Below are 18,646 nucleotides of genomic sequence, written 5' to 3' on the forward strand. Positions count from 1 at the left end.
ACCTTTTTTAAAAAAAAATCTGGATCTCATATAACTCAAGCTGACCTTCAACTGGCTACGTAGCCAGAGATGACCTTGAATTCCGGATCCTCTGCCCTTTAATGCTATGATTACAGGTCTGTGCCACCAGGCCCAGCAAAAACAAATCAGTGAAGGCCCTTGAAGTCTTTACTCTGACTTCTTGGTACCGGGCCTGCTCACCACCTGGAGTTCTGTGCTCGAAGGTGGTGGCTGGCACTCCTTAGTCCCCGGACTCACTCGTTTCTTCAACTGACTTAAAGTTCCTTATCTTAAAAATAATTGCATTTGAATTTGCAGAAAAATTAAAACGTTCCATGACGGAGGGGGAGAATCAAGCAAGAGCCATTACACAGGAGTCTTTCCGACATGTAATAATATCAAGAAGGCCCACAGGGTTGCATTGTGGGCAACACCAAAAGTCATAGGAGATGATGAGGACAGGGAAGTGTAGCTGGGCACAAAGAGAAGGTGGGGTCTTCAGGATATTGTGAGGACTTTCAGATTTTACTGAGAGTAGCTATTCAGAGGGCTCTGGTGTATACTGTGGAGACATCAGCTCCCAAATGGTTCTCTAAGGTCAAAAAACTGGAAGCTCAGACATGGGCTTAAGCCAACAGAAAGTCTTTCATAGCCAGCAACTATAGTGGATAGTTAGGATCCCGGTGTAACAGGGAACCTTTCTCAGCGTGAGTCTCTAAGCACAAGACCATTTCTGGGTTGACATATACTTATGTCAGTCAACCAGAAACAACTATAGAAGCTAAAAAGCAGGGTCAGTACATTTTTGGGACTTTCCCAGAACTATATGGACTTTGACGGATGAAGCCTTTGTTTCAGTTTTGGCAGGCGTTGCCGTCTACCATCTACATGCTGAGTGTTACAGTCTGAATGGCACTTCCACCATGGAGTCAGTTGTGCTAAGGTCTGGGGCCCTGTTCTAAAAGCTCACAGGCATGTTGAGACCGAGGCCTAGGGACTGAGCCAGGGCAGGGAGTGGAGTGAGAAGCCATAGAAACTAAGAAGAAAGTAGGAGACCATAGACTGGAGAGAAAGGGAATGCAGGGTCCTGGGTGGCAAGGAGAAAATGCTCTCAGGAAGGACACCTCAGAGAGCAGGAGAGGTGAGTGAGGGCTGCACCTTCGGGTTAGAATTTCATGAGTAGTGGGTGACATTGACTAGAAAGGTTTTGAGAGGGGTAGAGGAGGTAGTCTGACCTTCGTGGCCTCCAGAGCAAAACGAGACAGGGAAGCAACTCCAGAAAGGGTCCACAGAACCCAGCTGGCCACCAGTTGGAGAACAGAGAGGGTTTTTTTTGGTTGGTTGGTTGGTTGGTTGGTTGGTTGGTTGGATTTTGGCTTTTTGGGAGGTAGTGGTGGAATAATACTGAATAAAATGAGAAAACGTGATGGTATTTCTTGTTCAGAATTAAAGGGGGGAGAATTGTAAGCGATGTAGTTAACAAAAGTGGACAAAAGGCCGTCCTTGGAGTGAGGAGGTACAGCCAAATTCCAGACCCTAAGTTTAGCTCAGCGCAGTGCCAGGGTGAGTCGGTATGCGGAGAACAAGATACCTTGCCCCGGAGAGCAGGCCTTTGCCCCTTCCCTGCCAGGTCAGCCCAGGTCGCCAAATGGGGTGGAGTCCAGCTGGGCTTGTGTGCTCACCTGTCCCGGAGTGTCCTGGGACCATACTGGGCGGTCTAGAGGGATAGAGGAAGGAGGGTCGGTAGAAGGGAGGTCGCCGGCTGGGGTGGTGGCTCTGGGAGCCCAGAGAAAGTGCACCACTTGCCTCCACTCCCAGCTGGGTGCACCCTCAGCTCAAGTCTCAGCCTGCCGGGTGCCGGCCCCGCCCTTTTTCACCCAGTGGGTACACGGGAGCCCGGCCCAGCTTGGAGTTACTGTAGAGCCCAGGGGCCTACCCAGCGCCACAGGACTTGGATGTACCAAGGACACGGATGGCGACAGTGGGGCCGCGGACCGGGCCGAATGCAGGGGCCGAAGCGCTGGCCCTGGCGGCAGAGCTCCAAGGAGAGGCGACATGCTCTATCTGCCTAGAGTTTTTCCGGGAACCGGTGTCGGTGGAGTGCGGTCACAGCTTCTGTCGCGCCTGCATCATGCGCTGCTGGGAGCGTCCCGGAGCGGGGACCGGCACCGTGACCCGCACGCTGCCCTGCCCGCTGCCCTGCCCTCAGTGCCGCGAGCCCGCGCGCCCCAGCCAGCTGCGGCCCAACCGACAGCTGGCCGCGGTGGCCTCGCTACTTCGGCGCTTCAGCCTACCCCCGACAGTCACCGGGGAGTGCGGGACCCCTGCGGTGGCGGCCGGGACGGCGGCTGCCCGGTGTTCGCAACACGGAGAGCTGCTTAAGCTCTACTGCCAAGACGACGGACGTGCCATTTGCGTGGTGTGCGACCGCGCCCGCGAGCATCGTGCGCACGCCGTGCTGCCACTGGAGGAGGCGGTGCAGGAGGCCAAGGTGGGTGCAGGATCTTCTGGACCCCTGGACTCCAGGCCCCCGGCTCTCCTGGCAGACAACAGGCAGAATGGCCTACAGCGGAGCTCGCGTCTCCTTTCTCTCATCCTATATTGTGGTTTTCCAGGACATCCCTCATCTCCTCTGGTCCCTCAGAGCCCGCTGCTGCCTGGAGACGACCCCAGAGACTTGAAGATTTTCTTGTCTATTACCAAGCGTTGTTGTAACTCCGTCTAGAAGCAAAGTCTGTTTCCATGCCCACATGTCCTCCGTCTTCACTTACTTCTTTCCTAGGGGCGTTCACTACTCAAAGTACCCGGTTCTTGGAGGACCATAACGGGGGCTTCCTGGTTTATGTGGTCTGTCTCAAGAGGTCTGGGCTGTGTGAAGTCTCTGGGCACCTCCCCTTTGTCTGTCCCTTGCTGGGTAGCTGCACAAGAGGTGTGTGCACCCCCTAGCCTTTGCTGCTCTGTCCCTCTCCAGCCCCCCTACACGTAAGCTTTCTGTTGCTGGAGACAAGATGGGCTGAACCAGTGTGGGAGTCTTGAGTTTCAGCATAGACCATGTGGCTGATGACCTTGGGGAAGCGAGCTCCTGGGGCTTTGGAGTGCCTCCGTGTCTGCTTTGCGCAGATAGGCTTAGTTTGCACACGCTCTCTTCGCCCCACAGCCAGAGATGATATCTATCTGGTCTCCTGCCCCCGAGAGCGAGCGGAACCTTGGCTTTCTCTCAGATGGCTCTAGGATGGCACATGAGAGGGTTTCCAGAATTCTCTTCCCACAGTATCTCCCTTCGTACCACAGGAGCTGCTGGACTCCAGGCTGAGGGCCTTGAAGAAAGAACTGGAAGAGTATGAAGTGTTCCGGTCCACCGAGGAGAGGGAGAGCAAGGAGCTTCTGGTGAGTCCAAGTGTGGGAGGCATAGTGTGTATGTGTGTGTGTGTTAAAACAGTAGGGTGGATTTCAGAAAGATAATATGGTATATACATTATGAAGGTTGACCATATAATTTACAATACAAACCAGAGTTTATGAAAGGGACGGTTCAAATAACTTTTAGGATGCACGTCATTCATAACAGGCCAATTAGGATCTTTAGTAGCATCTTGTAACTGAATGCATTAATATTTCTTCACAGAAACATGTCATAATATGTGAAAACATGAACACAATAAGGAGACACATATTATTAGCTTGAGACATAGTCTGCAATGGAAAGAACTCGCTCTGTAGACCAGGCTGACCTCGAACTCACAGAGAGCCACCTGCCTCTGCCTACCTAGTGGTGGGATCAAAGATGTGTACCAACACTGTCATTTTCTACCTCAAAAATCAGCCCCTAGCCGGGCGGTGGTGGCGCACGCCTTTAATCCCAGCACTCGAGAGGCAGAGGCAGGCGGATCTCTGTGAGTTCGAGACCAGCCTGGTCTACAAGAGCTAGTTCCAGGACAGGCTCCAAGGCCACAGAGAAACCCTGTCTCAAAAAACAAAGCAAAAACAAAACAAAACAAAACAAAAAATCAGCCCCTAGCTCAATAAACAGTGCTGAAAGAATGAAGTCATTTGTTCATAAAGCCTGGAATAGAGGGAAAAGCCAGAAGGACCCTCTTATTCTTTAGAAACTTATAGAAATTTATATTGTGGGATGCACGCGCCAGTGTCTGCGTGTGGAGGTCAGAGGGCAACTCTGTGTCAGTTCCTGCCCTCCACCTTGATGTCATCTCGGGATTGAACAGATTGCCAGGTTTATGAGCCAAGTGTCTCTTACCTGCTGAGATGTCTCACTAGACCAAACTCCCTGTTCTTTAGGTTAGGAAAGGAAAGATTATGAAGTTCAGATACCCAGGCTCTTCTCTGTTGTTATTATTGTTGCTTTATAATTTGTTTGAGACAAGGCCTCTCTTATAGCCCTGGCTGTCCTGGAACTTGCTGTGTAGGTTGGCCTCTAGCCTACAGAGACCCACTCGCTTCTCCCTCCCTAGTGCTAGGGTTGAAGTTGTGTACCACCATGCCTGGCCCTCTCCTTACTGCTGTACTTTAGAAAAAGCGGCGTGTGAGAGAAAGACATGATGAGACAGAGTCCATGTGAGGGTGGTTTTATTAGGGGGAAGTTACGTAAAAAGAGGGGAGGGGAGGGCAAGACCGGCTTCTGGGGACAGGAGTGGCAGAATAAAAGAGAAAAGGAGGGGAGAGACACAGACAGACAGACAGACAGACAGATGGAGATAGAGAGAGATATGGGAGGTGGGCAGGGCCCTTTTTAAAGGGGACACAGTGAATGTGCACCGGAGGTGCTCTTAGTGGCTACAGAATTAGCCCCTTAGTGTCACTTGGTGATAGGATTCTTTTTTTTTTTTTTTGGTTTTTCGAGACAGGGTTTCTCTGTGGTTGTGGAGCCTGTCCCGGAACTAGCTCTTGTAGACCAGGCTGGTCTCGAACTCCCAGAGATCCGCCTGCCTCTGCCTCCCGAGTGCTGGGATTAAAGGTGTGCGCCACCACCACCCGGCTGGTGATAGGATTCTGATGCATCCTGTCAGAATCCCAAGGTTAGGCCAGCACAGATGCCCAAATACTAACACCCTTAACTGAGTACCAGCACCCTTAACTGAGTACCAGTACCCTTAACTGAGTACCAACACCCTTAACTGAGTGCCAGCACCCTTAACTGAGTACCAACACCCTTTACTGAGTAACAACACCCTTAACTGAATACCAACACCCTTAACTGAGTACCAGCACCCTTAAGTGAGTACCAGCATCCTTAACTGAGTACCAGTACCCTTAACTGAGTACCAACACCCTTAACTGAGTACCAGCACCCTTAAGTGAGTACCAGCACCCTTAACTGAGTACCAACACCCTTTACTGAGTAACAACACCCTTAACTGAATACCAACACCCTTAACTGAGTACCAGCACCCTTAAGTGAGTACCAGCATCCTTAACTGAGTACCAGTACCCTTAACTGAGTACCAACACCCTTAACTGAGTACCAGCACCCTTAAGTGAGTACCAGCACTCTTAACTGAGTACCAGCACCCTTAACTGAGTACCAACACCCTTTACTGAGTAACAACACCCTTAACTGAGTACCAGCACCCTTAACTGAGTACCAGCACCCTTAACTGATCTACACCTTTGTTTCACATTTGCTCATTCCCTTCCTTTCCCAAAGCAAAGTTCATCCATTCAGACCTTTATTCCACTGCTGCAGGAGAAAGAAGCAGGAGCGTGCTCTTCAACCTTTGGTTTCCATCTTTGACTAAGAGGACATTCTATTCCCAGTCTCTGACCCACCTCCCCAGGGCATTGTTCAGCATTTTCCACCTCTGCCCTTTCCCAAACCCAGCCTATCCAAACCAGGGCCTTTCACAGCCAAGCAAGTGCTCTACCAGGGAGCCAGGTGTCCCTCATTCTTCTTACTGTACACCAGCAGTGGGTGAACCTGCCTCTCTCTTCCACTAAACGGGAATTTCATAATTGTACATATCATGTGGGTAGGAAGAGGAGCATACTCTCATCTGAAAAATGCCATTACCACAGGGGTCATCCAGTTATGACTGCAGGCATTTTGGTTGTCAGCCCTGGGAGTGTCATTAGTACCTACCAGCAGGGCTCTTAGGGGTTAAATAGTCCATAATACACAGGGAAGCCCCCACAGCCAGGAATTATCAGGCCCCCAATGTCAACAACAGCAAGACTGGGACACCTCTGTTTGCACTCTTCTTGGTCCGTTACTCTGCTATCTGCTGGTGTTGCACGGTATCATTGGCTGCATGCTTTTTAAAGAATAGAGTGTGTCATGGTAAATAAAAAGAAAGGGGAAGTGGGTACCTTTCGGCGAGCCCTGCCAAAGTATGCCACTAAGCAAACATGTTTGGAGCAGCAGTGTTAGTGCAAGAGGATTATCGGAGGGAGGGGGTAAAGAGGAGGGGAGGGGGAGAAGATAATAGTGAAAGGCCATGTGGGGACAAGAAGAGGAAAGAGAGGAGCAAGAGGCAAGAAAGATGGGAGAGCGAGCTGTGCTCCGGCAGACACTTTTAAGGGGTGACGGTGAAAGACATCTGGCAACAGGCAACAAAGTACTGCTTTGGTGGCAGAGGCAGGCTGCAGCTGTAGTTGCAACTAACAGAGTGTAGCTGGGTTAAGATGGCGCACACCTTTATTTCCAGTGCTTGTGGGGCAGAAACAGGTTATCATAATGAATTCCAGGACAGCCAGGGCTATATAACAACAACTGTGAAAATTTAGTGGACAGGTCTGGAGGCTGGGAAGTCATCAGAAGGATGGCATCAGTAGCTCCTCTGCACTGCATAGAGCCTTCTTGCGGAACCATAACAAGACAGAGGGCATCACATGACAAGACAGGGGGACTATGTTCTTAGGTTCTTCCCTTCCTCCTTACCTTACCCCACTCCAGTTTTGTTTTGTTTTTTTTGTTTGTTTGTTTTGTTTTGTTTTGTTTTGTTTTTCGAGACAGGGTTTCTCTGTGGTTTTGGAGCCTGTCCTGGAACTAGCTCTTGTAGACCAGGCTGGTCTCGAACTCACAGAGATCCGCCTGCCTCTGCCTCCCAAGTGCCCACTCCAGTTTTTAAATGTGGTGTCTCATGCAGTCCAGGTTGGCCTGGAACTCGCTACGTAGTCCAGGCTGGCCTTCCTTGTGCTTGCGGAGACTCATCCTCCCCGAGTGCTACAGATAGACATTTCACCTCTGATGCAGACACGGAGAGTTGTTTTGATAAACACCTTTACTTGGGTTGTTCCCTTGGGAGTCAATGTCATATAGTTAAAAGAAGTACAGACCTTAGAGCAGACCCTGCTGCCTTAGAATCTTGGCTTAACAGTTTCTAAGATGAGTCTTCCCATCCTAAAATGGAATAAGAAGTGTGCCATCCTCACTGGGTCAGGTGAATGAGTTAAAGTGCTCCTTGCTGATGCTGCTGTTCAATGGCTGACAATGGAAGTGAGGCAGGTGTGCTGTGGGAAGCCTCGGGAGCCATGGTCTGAGCCCAGGGCTCCTGACTGCACCCTCTCACAGTCTCCTCTTCTGCTCATCTTTTCTTTCCTCTGTAATGGCCTGGGAGAGGACCTTGCCTAATTGAGCCAATCCTAATTGATACTTCCTTGTTGACAGCCAGGTGGGTCCTTGTTTACCTATTGGAATTTTGCTACACAAGTGTGTTTGTGTAAAAAAAAAAAATTCAAGGAATTCATCTAAAAACATGAAAAATCCTGAATCTGACGAGGGAAAGACTAGAATGTTAAGTCTGCACGGAGCATGTACTTAGTGCCAAGTGTGTGTGTTATTACCTCTGTTAACACACTTTAGCTTCTTCTCCCCTGTACCTCCAGAGTTCTACATTTCCATCAGAATTGAAGCCGAAACAGTGCTTTAAAAAAAAACGGGGGTGGTGTTAGGGCACGCCTTTAATCCTAGCCCTCTGAAGGCTGAGGCTGGCAGATCTCTGTGAGCTCAAGGCCAGCCCTGGTCTACGTGGAAAGCTCCAGGCCTGCCAGGATTACATGGTGAGACCCTGTCTGTAACATATAAAGTAAAAGGGAATTAAATAAACACACAAAGGAAGAAGAAGCAACCTTTGATTTAATCCTCATGATGGAAGCTGCAGTTTGAGGTAGCTATGGGAAGTTTGAAGCCGCCCTAAGGGGTGTAAATCCTGTCCCTTAAGAGATAACAGAGGACACTGTGGCAGGAGAGAGAGGAGCAAGTGTTCAGGCTGTGGCTAGCACACAGTTGGGCTATTTTAATTAAGGGTGTGTACAGTATGCGGGAGTGGGTGTGCCTCTGTTTCCCCAGGGGAAGCAACCCTGCCCTGGAGGATGCCTCCTTAAAGCTCCTGTCTTAAATCAGGCGGTGGTGGTGCTCACCTTTAATCCCAGCACTCGGGAGGTAGAGGCAAGCTGATCTCTGTGAGTTCAAGGCCAGTCTGGTGTACAAGAGCTAGTTCCAGGACAGACTCCAAAGCTACAGAAAAACCCTGTCTCGATAAACAAAAGCAAAAACAAACAAATAAAAAAAAAAAAAAACCAAAATGAACCAACAAAAAGCTTCTGCAGGTCCCCCCACCTCTAAGACATGTGCCAACTTCTCTTCCCGAGACAGAAGCAGATGGCAGCAGAGAAAGAGAAGGTGGGGGCAGAATTCCAGGCGCTGCGGGCCTTTCTGGTGGAGCAGGAGGGTCGGCTTCTAGGCCGACTGGAGGTGCTGTCCCGGGAAGTGACCCAGAAGCAGAATGAGAACCTGGCCCACCTCGACGGTGAGATCACTCAACTGTCCAAACTCAGCAGCCAGATCCAGGATACAGCTCAGAAACCGGATCTAGACTTCCTCCAGGTGAGGCTGACTCAGTCACAGTCTTGAGGCCTTTGCCCTAGGCCTTAGGAAAGGCTGCTGGAGAACGGTCAGACCCCAGGAGGAAGGGGATTGGAGAAAAGAGCACTGGTTGGAAGGTTAAAAGGAATGTGATAAAACGTTCACAGTTATCATTATAATTTACAACTTATTTTACATTAATCTGTATATTCACACTTGAGTCCAGTCTCAGAACACAATTCTTGTCTTCGCTATCTGTAATCCACTCTAATGTGCTCTATGCTATTCTATTTTATTAAAAAAGAGTTGGGGCTAACCAGGCAGTGGTAGTGCATGCCTTTAATCTTTTAACCTCAGCATTAGGGAGGCAGAGGTTTGCCTGAGTTCAAGGCCAGCCTAATCCACAAAGCGAGTTTCAACCCTGTCTCGAAGAACAAGCAAACAAAAACAAAACAAACAAACAAAAACAAGTTGGAGCTGGAAAGATGACTTAGCAGTTAACAGCACTTCCCAGTCCGCAAATGGTGACTCATCACCTGTAACTCTAGTTTTAGGGGATCTGGCACCCTCTTCTGGCTGCTGGGCACAGGTGGTGCACGGTGCACAGACATACATGCAGGCAAAACACCCATATATAAACATTTTGTTATCTGAGACAGAGTTTCTCTGTGTAGTTTTGGAGCCTGTCCTGGTACTCTGCAGACCAGGTTAGCCTCGAACTCAGAGAGATCCTTCTGCCTCTCTCTCCATGCGCCACCACTGCCTGGGTACATAAACATTAAAAATAATTAATTAGCCGGGTGGTGGTGGCACACACCTTTAATCCAAGCACTTGGGAGGCAGAGGCAGGTAGATCTCTATGAGTTTGAGGCCAGCCTGGTCTACAAGAGCTAGTTCCAGGACAGGCTCCAAACATACAGAGAAACCCTGTCTCAGAAAAAGAAAAAAATAATAGTTAAAAATTAGTCACCAGGACAGGCATAGCAGCACACACCTTTAACCCCGGCCCTCAGAAGGCAGAGGCAGGCAGACCGCAAACAGCCAGGGCTAGACAGTGAAACCCTGTCTGGGGAGGGGGGATGATGACACACACAAAAGAAAGAAGACACCATGGTTTGTCGCAGGTGGTAACCATGGTAGTGGTAAACACTGGCTCTTGTCTGGTAGCCCAGGGAGGATTTCACAAGAAAGACTTTGCCTATCTGTGGCCAAGGCTGAAGGGTACTCTGAGCTGACTTAACACAGTAGCCACCAGAGCTGGAAAGCCTCGCTGCCTGTGTTCAGGGGGCATGGCTTATTTCCTGGGAGTCAGATAGGGGGTAAGTCATGTTTTCTCAAAGGGGGGATCGGAGTTATATAATCACTGATTTGATTTCCTTCCTGCTTCCCTTCCAGGAATTCAAAACCACACTAAGCAAGTGAGTGAACCTAACCACCCCTAGGTCTTCCCAAGCTCCTTTGCCCTACCACCAAGCTTTCTCTTTTCATCCCAACATTATCTCCCACCTCCTGACCCCCAACTCCTACCGCCTTCCTTATCTGGGTACCTTTTGAGGCAAAGGCCCACCTACCTGGCTGTGGGAATTCCTGCATGAGGTTGGCTTTCCCTTCTCCTTGTACAGGAAACAGCAGGGAAGATGGAGAGAAGGGATGGGGAGAGGGAGAGAGGGAGGAAAAGAGAGAATAAGACAGTCAGTTTGATGCTCTTCTCTTCAAAGGCAATTCTCCAGGCATGTAAACTCCTTCCCCCAGTCTCACCTCCTTTATAAAGGTTGTATTATCTCCCAAGAGTGCACAAGTTGGTAATCAAGCCTCGAGGATTACATGTATCTAAACTATAGTGCCAGCCTAATTGCCAGAGGGCAGTGGCGTGGGCTGGTGTTCTTGGGACTTCCTCAGGGGCCTTGTCCTGCAGGTGCAGCAGCCTGCCTGGCTCCAAGCCAACCACAGTCTCATCTGAGATGAAAAATAAAGTGTGGAACGTCTCCCTCAAGAGTTTCGTCTTGAAAGGATTGCTGAAGAAGTTCAAAGGTATGGGACTTATGTGTGGGCCGGACCATGCAGTGTTGGGTGGAGGGGCTGTGCTCCTGGCAGGTACATGGGACCTACAGGCATGTCTTTCTTGAACTGTGAAGAAGGAGACAGGAAGTGGGGCACATCAAAGCCAGATTGTGGGGAGGCACCGATGACAAAGTCTGACTGGGGACAGACTAGAAGGGTAACGGGGGCAGGAAGAGGGTTAAAGGGGGAGATGCCAGGTCAGACCAGTTCTAGACAGTAGAGGGAGAAGGGGAAAGTGGTGGAGCTAGGACACTTGGGGGGGTCCCTCCCCCCTGTGTTCCCATCTTTGTTCTCTACATCCAACTCTTGGCCTCTTGAGTGTCTGAAGTCAGGTGGGCTCTCGCTGTGTGGGAGAGGAGGTTTCCTGGCCAGGCAGACTCCCATGCTGTGCCCATCCGCTCTGCTTTGTTTCTCTGTAGAGGATCTCCAGGGAGAGCTGGAGAAAGAGGAGAAAGGTAAGAAGGACCCTTGCAACCGTGAGTATAAGGCTGGCCAGATGGGGAACCTGCTCCCTGCCAGAGGCTTTACAAGTGGTCGCCCCTGTCTGCCCACCCACGGCAGTGACTATCACTCTGCCCCCCCATCCTAATCCTTGTTTGACCTCTTTGAGCCCTCAGGTGCCAATGGGGCCCATTGGTCCATAAGCCATGAGTGGTCAGGATGAGGAATGATTTGGCCTCAGGTTGCTTGGGATAGAGAAGTCTTCTCAATCTCTTGGGGATTGTGTGTGGGACTGGGGTGGGGGGGAAGGGTAGTGAGACTAGAGGGGACAGTGGAATTGGGGAGTAGTGGAAACAAAGGGAGGCTGCAGAGATTTGGGAGGGGCGTTGATCCAACACTGAAGGGAGGGACACATGTGCAGAGTACCTGGGTAGGCTCCTGTAATGGCCCCTTTCCCTCTCTACCCTCAGCCTCAGGGGCCTTCAAGTATCTAAACTTCATTGCACATCAGGGCCTTGGCTTACTGTGCAACCACACACACTCCATGCTACTTCTGGAGTGCGCCAACCACACACGAACTTCAGGACCTTTGCTCTGCAATGGCCATCCCTCAGTCAGAGTTAAGCTTTCCTGTCATATGGCTGATTTCCTTACCCCCTTCAGATCTTCGCTCTAACGTAACCTTCCAGGGAGGCATGCCTAGCTACTGTCGATGAAATTACAATTTGCTCCCAAGTTAGATCTCTTACCTTCTGCGGATCACACACTGCCTTTCTCACACAGCTGGGAAGGAAGCAACAAACGGGCAAGGTTGTTCACCTGCCTTGATCTCTCTGGTATTCCAGAGTGTCCTGGTCACTGTTTTATTGCTGCGAAGAGACACTAGGGCCAATGTAACTCCTATAAAGGAAAACATTTAATTGGGACTTGCCTTTATAGAGGGTTAGTTTATAATCATCATGGCTGAAAATGGACAGGCACAGTACTGTAGCAGACGCTGAGAGCTTTGCATCCTGATCATAGGCAGCAGGCAGAAAGAGAGAGAGAAAGACACTGGGCCTGGCGTGGGGTTTTGAAACCTCAAAGCCTAACCTTAGTGACATACTTCCTCCAACAAGGCCACACCTGCTAATCCTTCCCAAACAGTTCTACTTTCTGGTGACCAAGCGTTCAAATATGCGCCTATCTGTCTCCAATTGCCAATTGGTGGACATTTTCTTCACCCTAGCTATACGTTCAGTTTTATAACAGAACAAGGATGGTGTTTCCACAAATATCTCAGAATAGGCTACCTCTAAAGACACAGCCTTTTTTTTTTCTTTTTCTTCTTTTTTTTTTTTGGTTTTTCGAGACAGGGTTTCTCTGTGGTTTTGGGGCCTGTCCTGGAACTAGCTCTTGTAGACCAGGCTGGTCTCGAACTCACAGAGATCCGCCTGCCTCTGCCTCCCAAGTGCTGGGATTAAAGGCGTGGGCCACCACCGCCCGGCAGACACAGCCTTTTAAAGACGGGATCACACTGTATAGCCCTGGCTCTCCTAAAAAACAGAATCATCACACCTAGAGAATGTAATCATTCTTTCTTGTGTCTAATTTTCAAATTTCTGCAATTGTCTTTGTTTTGAGACAAGGCTCTGCCACTCCCGCTGGCTGGCTTTGAACTCCTGATTCTTCTGCCTCTACCTCCTGAGCTCAGGCTTTCTCTACCACTCCAGCTCCACAATTATCTTTGACATCAGATTTGATGACCTGCTCAAATTGAGATCCAAATCAGGCTCACTGTATTTCTTAGATTTTATGAGTTTGTTAAAAATTTTAATACGTGTTTGTTAAATTGTAGAAAGAGATAAAGAAGAGGAAAGTTAAATAGCTAACGTGGAGGGAGGAGGGAAGACCAGGTGATAAGAAGGTAATGTGCTCTGAGTGTATCGGGACTGTGAAAGTCACGCAGTTGGAGACATCTTTCCCTTTCTCTATCCTCAGTGGAACTCACTTTGGACCCTGACACAGCCAACGCCCGCCTCATCTTGTCCCTGGATCTAAAGAGCGTGCGCCTAGGACAGCGTGCCCAGGACTTGCCTAATCATCCCCGCCGCTTTGATACCAACACCCGCGTTTTGGCGTCCTGTGGTTTCTCCTCAGGGCGACATCATTGGGAGGTGGAAGTGGGCTCCAAGGATGGCTGGGCCTTCGGTGTGGCCCGCGAGAGTGTGCGTCGCAAGGGCCTCACGCCCTTTACCCCTGAGGAGGGCGTCTGGGCAATGCAACTCAACAATGGGCAATACTGGGCTGTGACCAGCCCGGAGAGGACGCCCCTCAACTGTGGACATCTGTCACGGGTGAGGGTGGCTCTGGACCTGGAGGTGGGGGCGGTGTCCTTCTATGCAGTGGAGGACATGCGCCACCTCTACACCTTCCGAGTCAACTTCCAAGAGCGAGTGTTCCCCCTTTTCTCTGTTTGCTCCACTGGCACCTACTTGCGAATCTGGCCTTGAAGAGCTGTCGGGCTTCCTTGGAGGAGTCAGGGCAGCCGCGGAGGGAACTCTCATCTCTAAGACAGAGGTGTTCCATCTTGGACTGTCCCTCCACACCTGTGACCCAGGCTAGAGGACTGTCATAGAGTACAACAGAGTCTCTGAAAACTGACCGAGGAGAGACGCACTGTGGGGTAACCGCAAAGGGAAGAGATGCTTCGGACCCTTGGGGCCTGCTCCCTTCTTGTAATGTTTCTGCACATTGTATCTGAACTGTGGAGAGGTGGTGGCCCACTAGGACAAATGCCCAGCTCTTAACAAGGGTGCTTCAAACCACATGAATTTACTCCTTGATTTAGAAGGGTCCCTGTGCACACATAACAGTGTCAAAGACTGGTACCCTTGCAAAAGGGTGTGCTTTGGCCCCGGACCCATTGGGTTATTAGTTTACATTCGTGGCAGCTGCAGGCTCTGCCTGAAGAGGTCATTGAGTCCTCCGGGTCCAGCTGGCCAGGCTGGGATGTTTATTTAGGGAGGAACGTTGTAGCTCCCGGCTCAGAAGCCAGTCTGGACTAGATCTGGAAGGAAACTCTTGACCTATGTACGAAGCCTGGACGACGGTGTACACCTATATACGTACATTGCTGTTTTCCATAGCCTGATGTCCTTGAACACAGTGACTGGCGACGTGTGGTCACAGGTGCCTTAAGCTTCACGGTTTCCATCGCTGTATATCTCCTTTGGGTAAAGAGAGCAAAAGGTTCTGGAATTGTGAAACACAGGTTGATATTTAGGAGTTTACAGGTGGCAGTTTAACTAGCAAGGTGTAGAGATACACATGGCATCAACTCGGTCCTGACAAACCCTTTCGGGAACTTAGTAACTCTGTGCAGACAGCAGAGAAGCCTGGTGGCCAGGATTGCTGTGCCTCTCTTCCCGGAAGGGAGTTAAGCACCCCGGGCAAGTCTCCTTATCTTCTTGGATACAAAACAGGGCTTCTGGAAAGGCAGCAGTGTTCCCTGCGTCATGCTCCCTTGGGAAGCAGCAGAGTGGATAGAAATACAGATTTTGAACACATTTCTAGGAGTGGTTGGACTTATTCTGTTTTGACTGCAGGAGGCTGTGCCTGAGCAACGGCTTCAGCTAATGTCATGTGCTTGAGGTGTGTGAGCTTGTGTGCTTGTATCTCAGATTTGGGATCAGGGTTTTGGAGGGGGCATGTATGAACAGCTGTATAGGGGTTAGCTGCTGCAGACATGGCTTCCCACTTACTGTGAAATCATTAGGAACAGAGTCGGGATCCCAGCACTCATGTAACAGGCAGCGAGCTCTGTAAATATCCAGGTCTCTAGCTTCAAGGGATACTGTGATGTCCTCTTTTGGTCTTTGTGTGCACACCCCAGAATTAGTGCACTCATGAGCATATACATTCACACACACACACACACACACAAAATTTCACTTCAAAGGGATAATTTATTCTGGTGTGGAGACATGACAGCCAGCCCTAACCTGATAGCACTGCTCTATCCCAGTCAACTAGCACACTTCCTCCAGGTTGATCAAATCTATGTAATAATTTATACATCACTCCCCTAATGTTTAGGGGAGTTATCTTTAGTGTGGGAACTGCAGCCCCTAGTTATGATATCCCTGCCCCTATTTGAGGTGCTTATCTGCAAAGAAAACATAATAAATTCCCTCTGCTCCTGGAGGGGGGTGGGGGGGTGGTGGGGGGTGGCAGGGAGGAATTTTGAGTGCATGGTGACCATTCCTTGATCCCTGCTGGGGTCAGGTTACAGTCCCTTTGCAGCCCCCTCCTCATTTGGTGCCATGGTATAAAAGCCAGCCTCAACTGGACAATAAAAGAAGCTGTTCCACCTCAACCTCGTGCTCCGTGCATTCATTCAACCTGGACACCCTCTGCCGATTCTTGGACTTCAGGGCTGTGCTGGCGCAGCACTTTAGTGTTGGCTAAAGAAACTTAATATGGTCCCAGGCACCCCTTAAGGGCTGCTGACATTTACCCTGGAATGCCCGTGAGACCCTAGTGGCCTGCAGGTGAGGCATTTATAGGATAGTGATGTTCCCACTCTCTGCTTTTATAAACTCGCTTGTCTTAGCTGTGGGACTGGAAGGGAGCGGTCTTCCTGTGACTACACAATGGGAAAGGGAAACAGCTGAGGGGAGTAAAGCGATTTCTCGTCTAGCTGTGGAGTCCGTAGGCGTTGTAATGGACACTTTTGGTATCCCCTTTATAAGCTCCCCCCCCAGCTCTCTACCGCATGGCATGCTGTTTGGCTCTAAGGCCAACTAGCAGGAAGAACAAACTCATTTAATCTAAACGGAGTCTGTCTTCGGTCTTTACCAGTGGATTGGCATGCCACAACACTGGACTCAAGTACAAGTGACTATGTCCTAGGGACAGGTTTAGATAACTCCAAATACCAGGTTTCATGGCTCCTTTAAAAGATGAGGTCTCACTCTGTATCTCTGGCCAGCCTGGAACTTTCTCTCTCTTTATGTGGACTAGGCTGGCCTTGGACTCACAGATCTGGGATTAAAGGTGTCTGCCAATCACACTCAGCTTGTATGGTTTTTCAATGATTGCAATTTCCTTTGCATCATTTAATAACTGTTTAGAAGGACAAAGTATTACATGTTGCAGGAAGTGGGATGTTGGGTATAGGTAGCTATCCTGTGTACATGTGAGGCCAGGACTAGGGATTGTGAGTAGCTGCTGTCTGTGTGCAGACGTGATTATGTCTGTCAGTGAATGGTACTTAGAGCGTAATTACAGATTTCTGTATAATGGTATAATGGCTGTAATGTAACAACGGTTACTGCGACAAATATTTGGCTACAGGAAAACTTGGTGGCTTGGCTGCCTGCTCACAGAGACTTTGTGTGCCTCTCCCTCTCATCTCTTGGGCGTCCTAGACCTGAGAAACCCAGGATTGCACATCTTCACAGATGCACTCAAATGAAGGGTACCCAAGGGGTGCCTCCAGCCTGTACAGCTAGTGGCTTTCGAGTCACGGCAGGCTAGCCACCAGGGGCTGTGAACTACAGCCCCTGCTTTTAATATTTTCTCAAATTATGACTCCTGTTCTTCCCTAGACCCTCATCTCTGTCCTCCGCTCCCTGAGGACCCTGACAAACTCGTTCATTGCTGGCTTTAAGATGTACATTTTAAGGGTTGGTGGTCCTTTTCCAATTTGCGTGTGAGTGTGGTGGGACCAAGGGACTCTAGGTCTCCTCGCCCCCGTGTTCTCCACTCAGCACCCCGGAATGGTCACTACCCAGCCCATCTCAGGTACCACCCTAACATCTCTGACTTTGTGGACAGTTTCACCAGTACCGTTCACTTCAATCCTTAGTCACAAGCCCCCTTCCCGCTTCTCTGGCGGCCCAGTGCATTCCTCACAGCGGCTGTCACTGGAGGGACCCATCCGCAGGCACACCGTGTTCGTGTTCCTATCTTATTTGTCCTTGTGGACAGAGCAGTCGGGTCTGCTGCTGCAACTCGGTTGAAAGACAAAAGTTCTGGTTTCATTACTATCTAACTTGGCGTTGCATTCTGCAGCTGCGCGATGATGGTGATCGTGTTAACTGCTTGAGCGCAGAAGCCGCTCGCGTGGCGGGCTCCATAGCTCAGGGGTTAGAGCACTGGTCTTGTAAACCAGGGGTCGCGAGTTCAAATCTCGCTGGGGCCTACGACGCACTCACTTTTTAGCTGCCAGAACGTGGAACAATACTGAAATCGTGGGTGGGGAGCTAGGTTCTGGCGGTGTTACTTTTGTTACTTTTCTTCTCACGTAGTTGCAGCCCACAGCTAAATTCCTGCATCCTCTCTTGAAATCAGACCCACAGCGAATTTCCTCAAGAAGTCCCCGCGTCCAGCGCTATTTCTCCGCTGTTCCTCCTCGGCACTCTCTCGGTGAGACCACTCCTAACCTCCTTTCACCCCATCCGTTTTAAAGGCTCGATCCTACTTCCCATCGCGTCTCTTCGCCTCCGGGCGCCAGCCTCTGGATCCCCCGCAGCGCCGGGTCCTAGGTCGGCGCCTCTGGTTGACCTCCAGGGCGGGGTGTCTCGGGGCTGCAGGTCCCTGTCGCCCCCGTGTGGAATCACAGAAAGGCAAATGCAAATGAACGCTCACTAACCTGTAGGCCCAATGACTAACTTTTGTCATTTTCACTCAATATTTTAAGAAAAAAATAAAAGAACTAAGTATTTTCGTTAGCTTGTACAATGTATAGAATGAGCGTAAATCCTCAGTAAATCCAAATCCTGAGTGTTTGCCAAGCAAGGGCCAGGGCCAAGCTGCTGTAAGAATTTCCATACCGAGACGTGAACAAATGTGTGTTCACTTTAGATAGGGCATTAGAAAAGAACAAACAAAAGATTCTACTTATGTCTAGTTTGGCGAACTTGCTAGCTAGTCTTATGTCAACTTGACAAACAAGAGTTATCTGAAAGGAGGGAACCTTAATTGAGAAAATGCCTTCATAATATCCGGCTGTAAGGCATTTTCATAATTAGTTATTGATTAGGGAGGGCCCAGCCCGTTGTGGGTGCTGCCATCCCTGGACTGCTGGTCCTGGGTTCTGTAAGAAAGCAGGCTGAGCAAGCCGTGGGGAACAAGCCACCAAGCGGCTCCCCTCCACCGCCTGGGCCCCAGCTCCTGCCGCCAGGGTCCGGCCCTTTTTGAGTTCCGGTCTTCCTTCGGCGATGAGCAGTGCGTGGAAGCCTAAGCCGAACAAACCCTTTCTCTCCGAGTTCCTTTTCGGTTATGATGTTTCGTTGCAGCAAATAGAAACCCTAAGACAGCGAACCTATGAGCTTATGGGGG

At 50.0% G+C, this 18,646-nt stretch overlaps 1 protein-coding gene and 1 non-coding gene across 2 annotated transcripts; both read left to right on the forward strand.

Annotated features, from left to right (window-relative positions):
• Nucleotides 1-1,874: 1,874 nt before the first annotated feature.
• On the forward strand, nucleotides 1,875-15,498 carry Trim7 (tripartite motif containing 7). The gene is made up of 7 exons (XM_057775191.1): nucleotides 1,875-2,491; nucleotides 3,292-3,387; nucleotides 8,609-8,839; nucleotides 10,214-10,236; nucleotides 10,734-10,849; nucleotides 11,299-11,334; nucleotides 13,301-15,498. Exons 1-7 carry the CDS (start codon nucleotides 1,973-1,975, stop codon nucleotides 13,810-13,812), a joined length of 1,533 nt encoding a protein of 510 aa, XP_057631174.1. The 5' UTR covers nucleotides 1,875-1,972; the 3' UTR covers nucleotides 13,813-15,498.
• A 1,936-nt stretch (nucleotides 15,499-17,434) lies between these two features.
• Nucleotides 17,435-17,507, forward strand: Trnat-ugu (transfer RNA threonine (anticodon UGU)). The gene has a single exon. It is a non-coding gene; the product is annotated as a tRNA-Thr (tRNA).
• The last annotated feature ends 1,139 nt before the right edge of the window (nucleotides 17,508-18,646 follow it).

This window comes from Chionomys nivalis, chromosome 7, assembly GCF_950005125.1.
Source record: "Chionomys nivalis chromosome 7, mChiNiv1.1, whole genome shotgun sequence".
NCBI classification, from domain to species: domain Eukaryota; kingdom Metazoa; phylum Chordata; class Mammalia; order Rodentia; family Cricetidae; genus Chionomys; species Chionomys nivalis.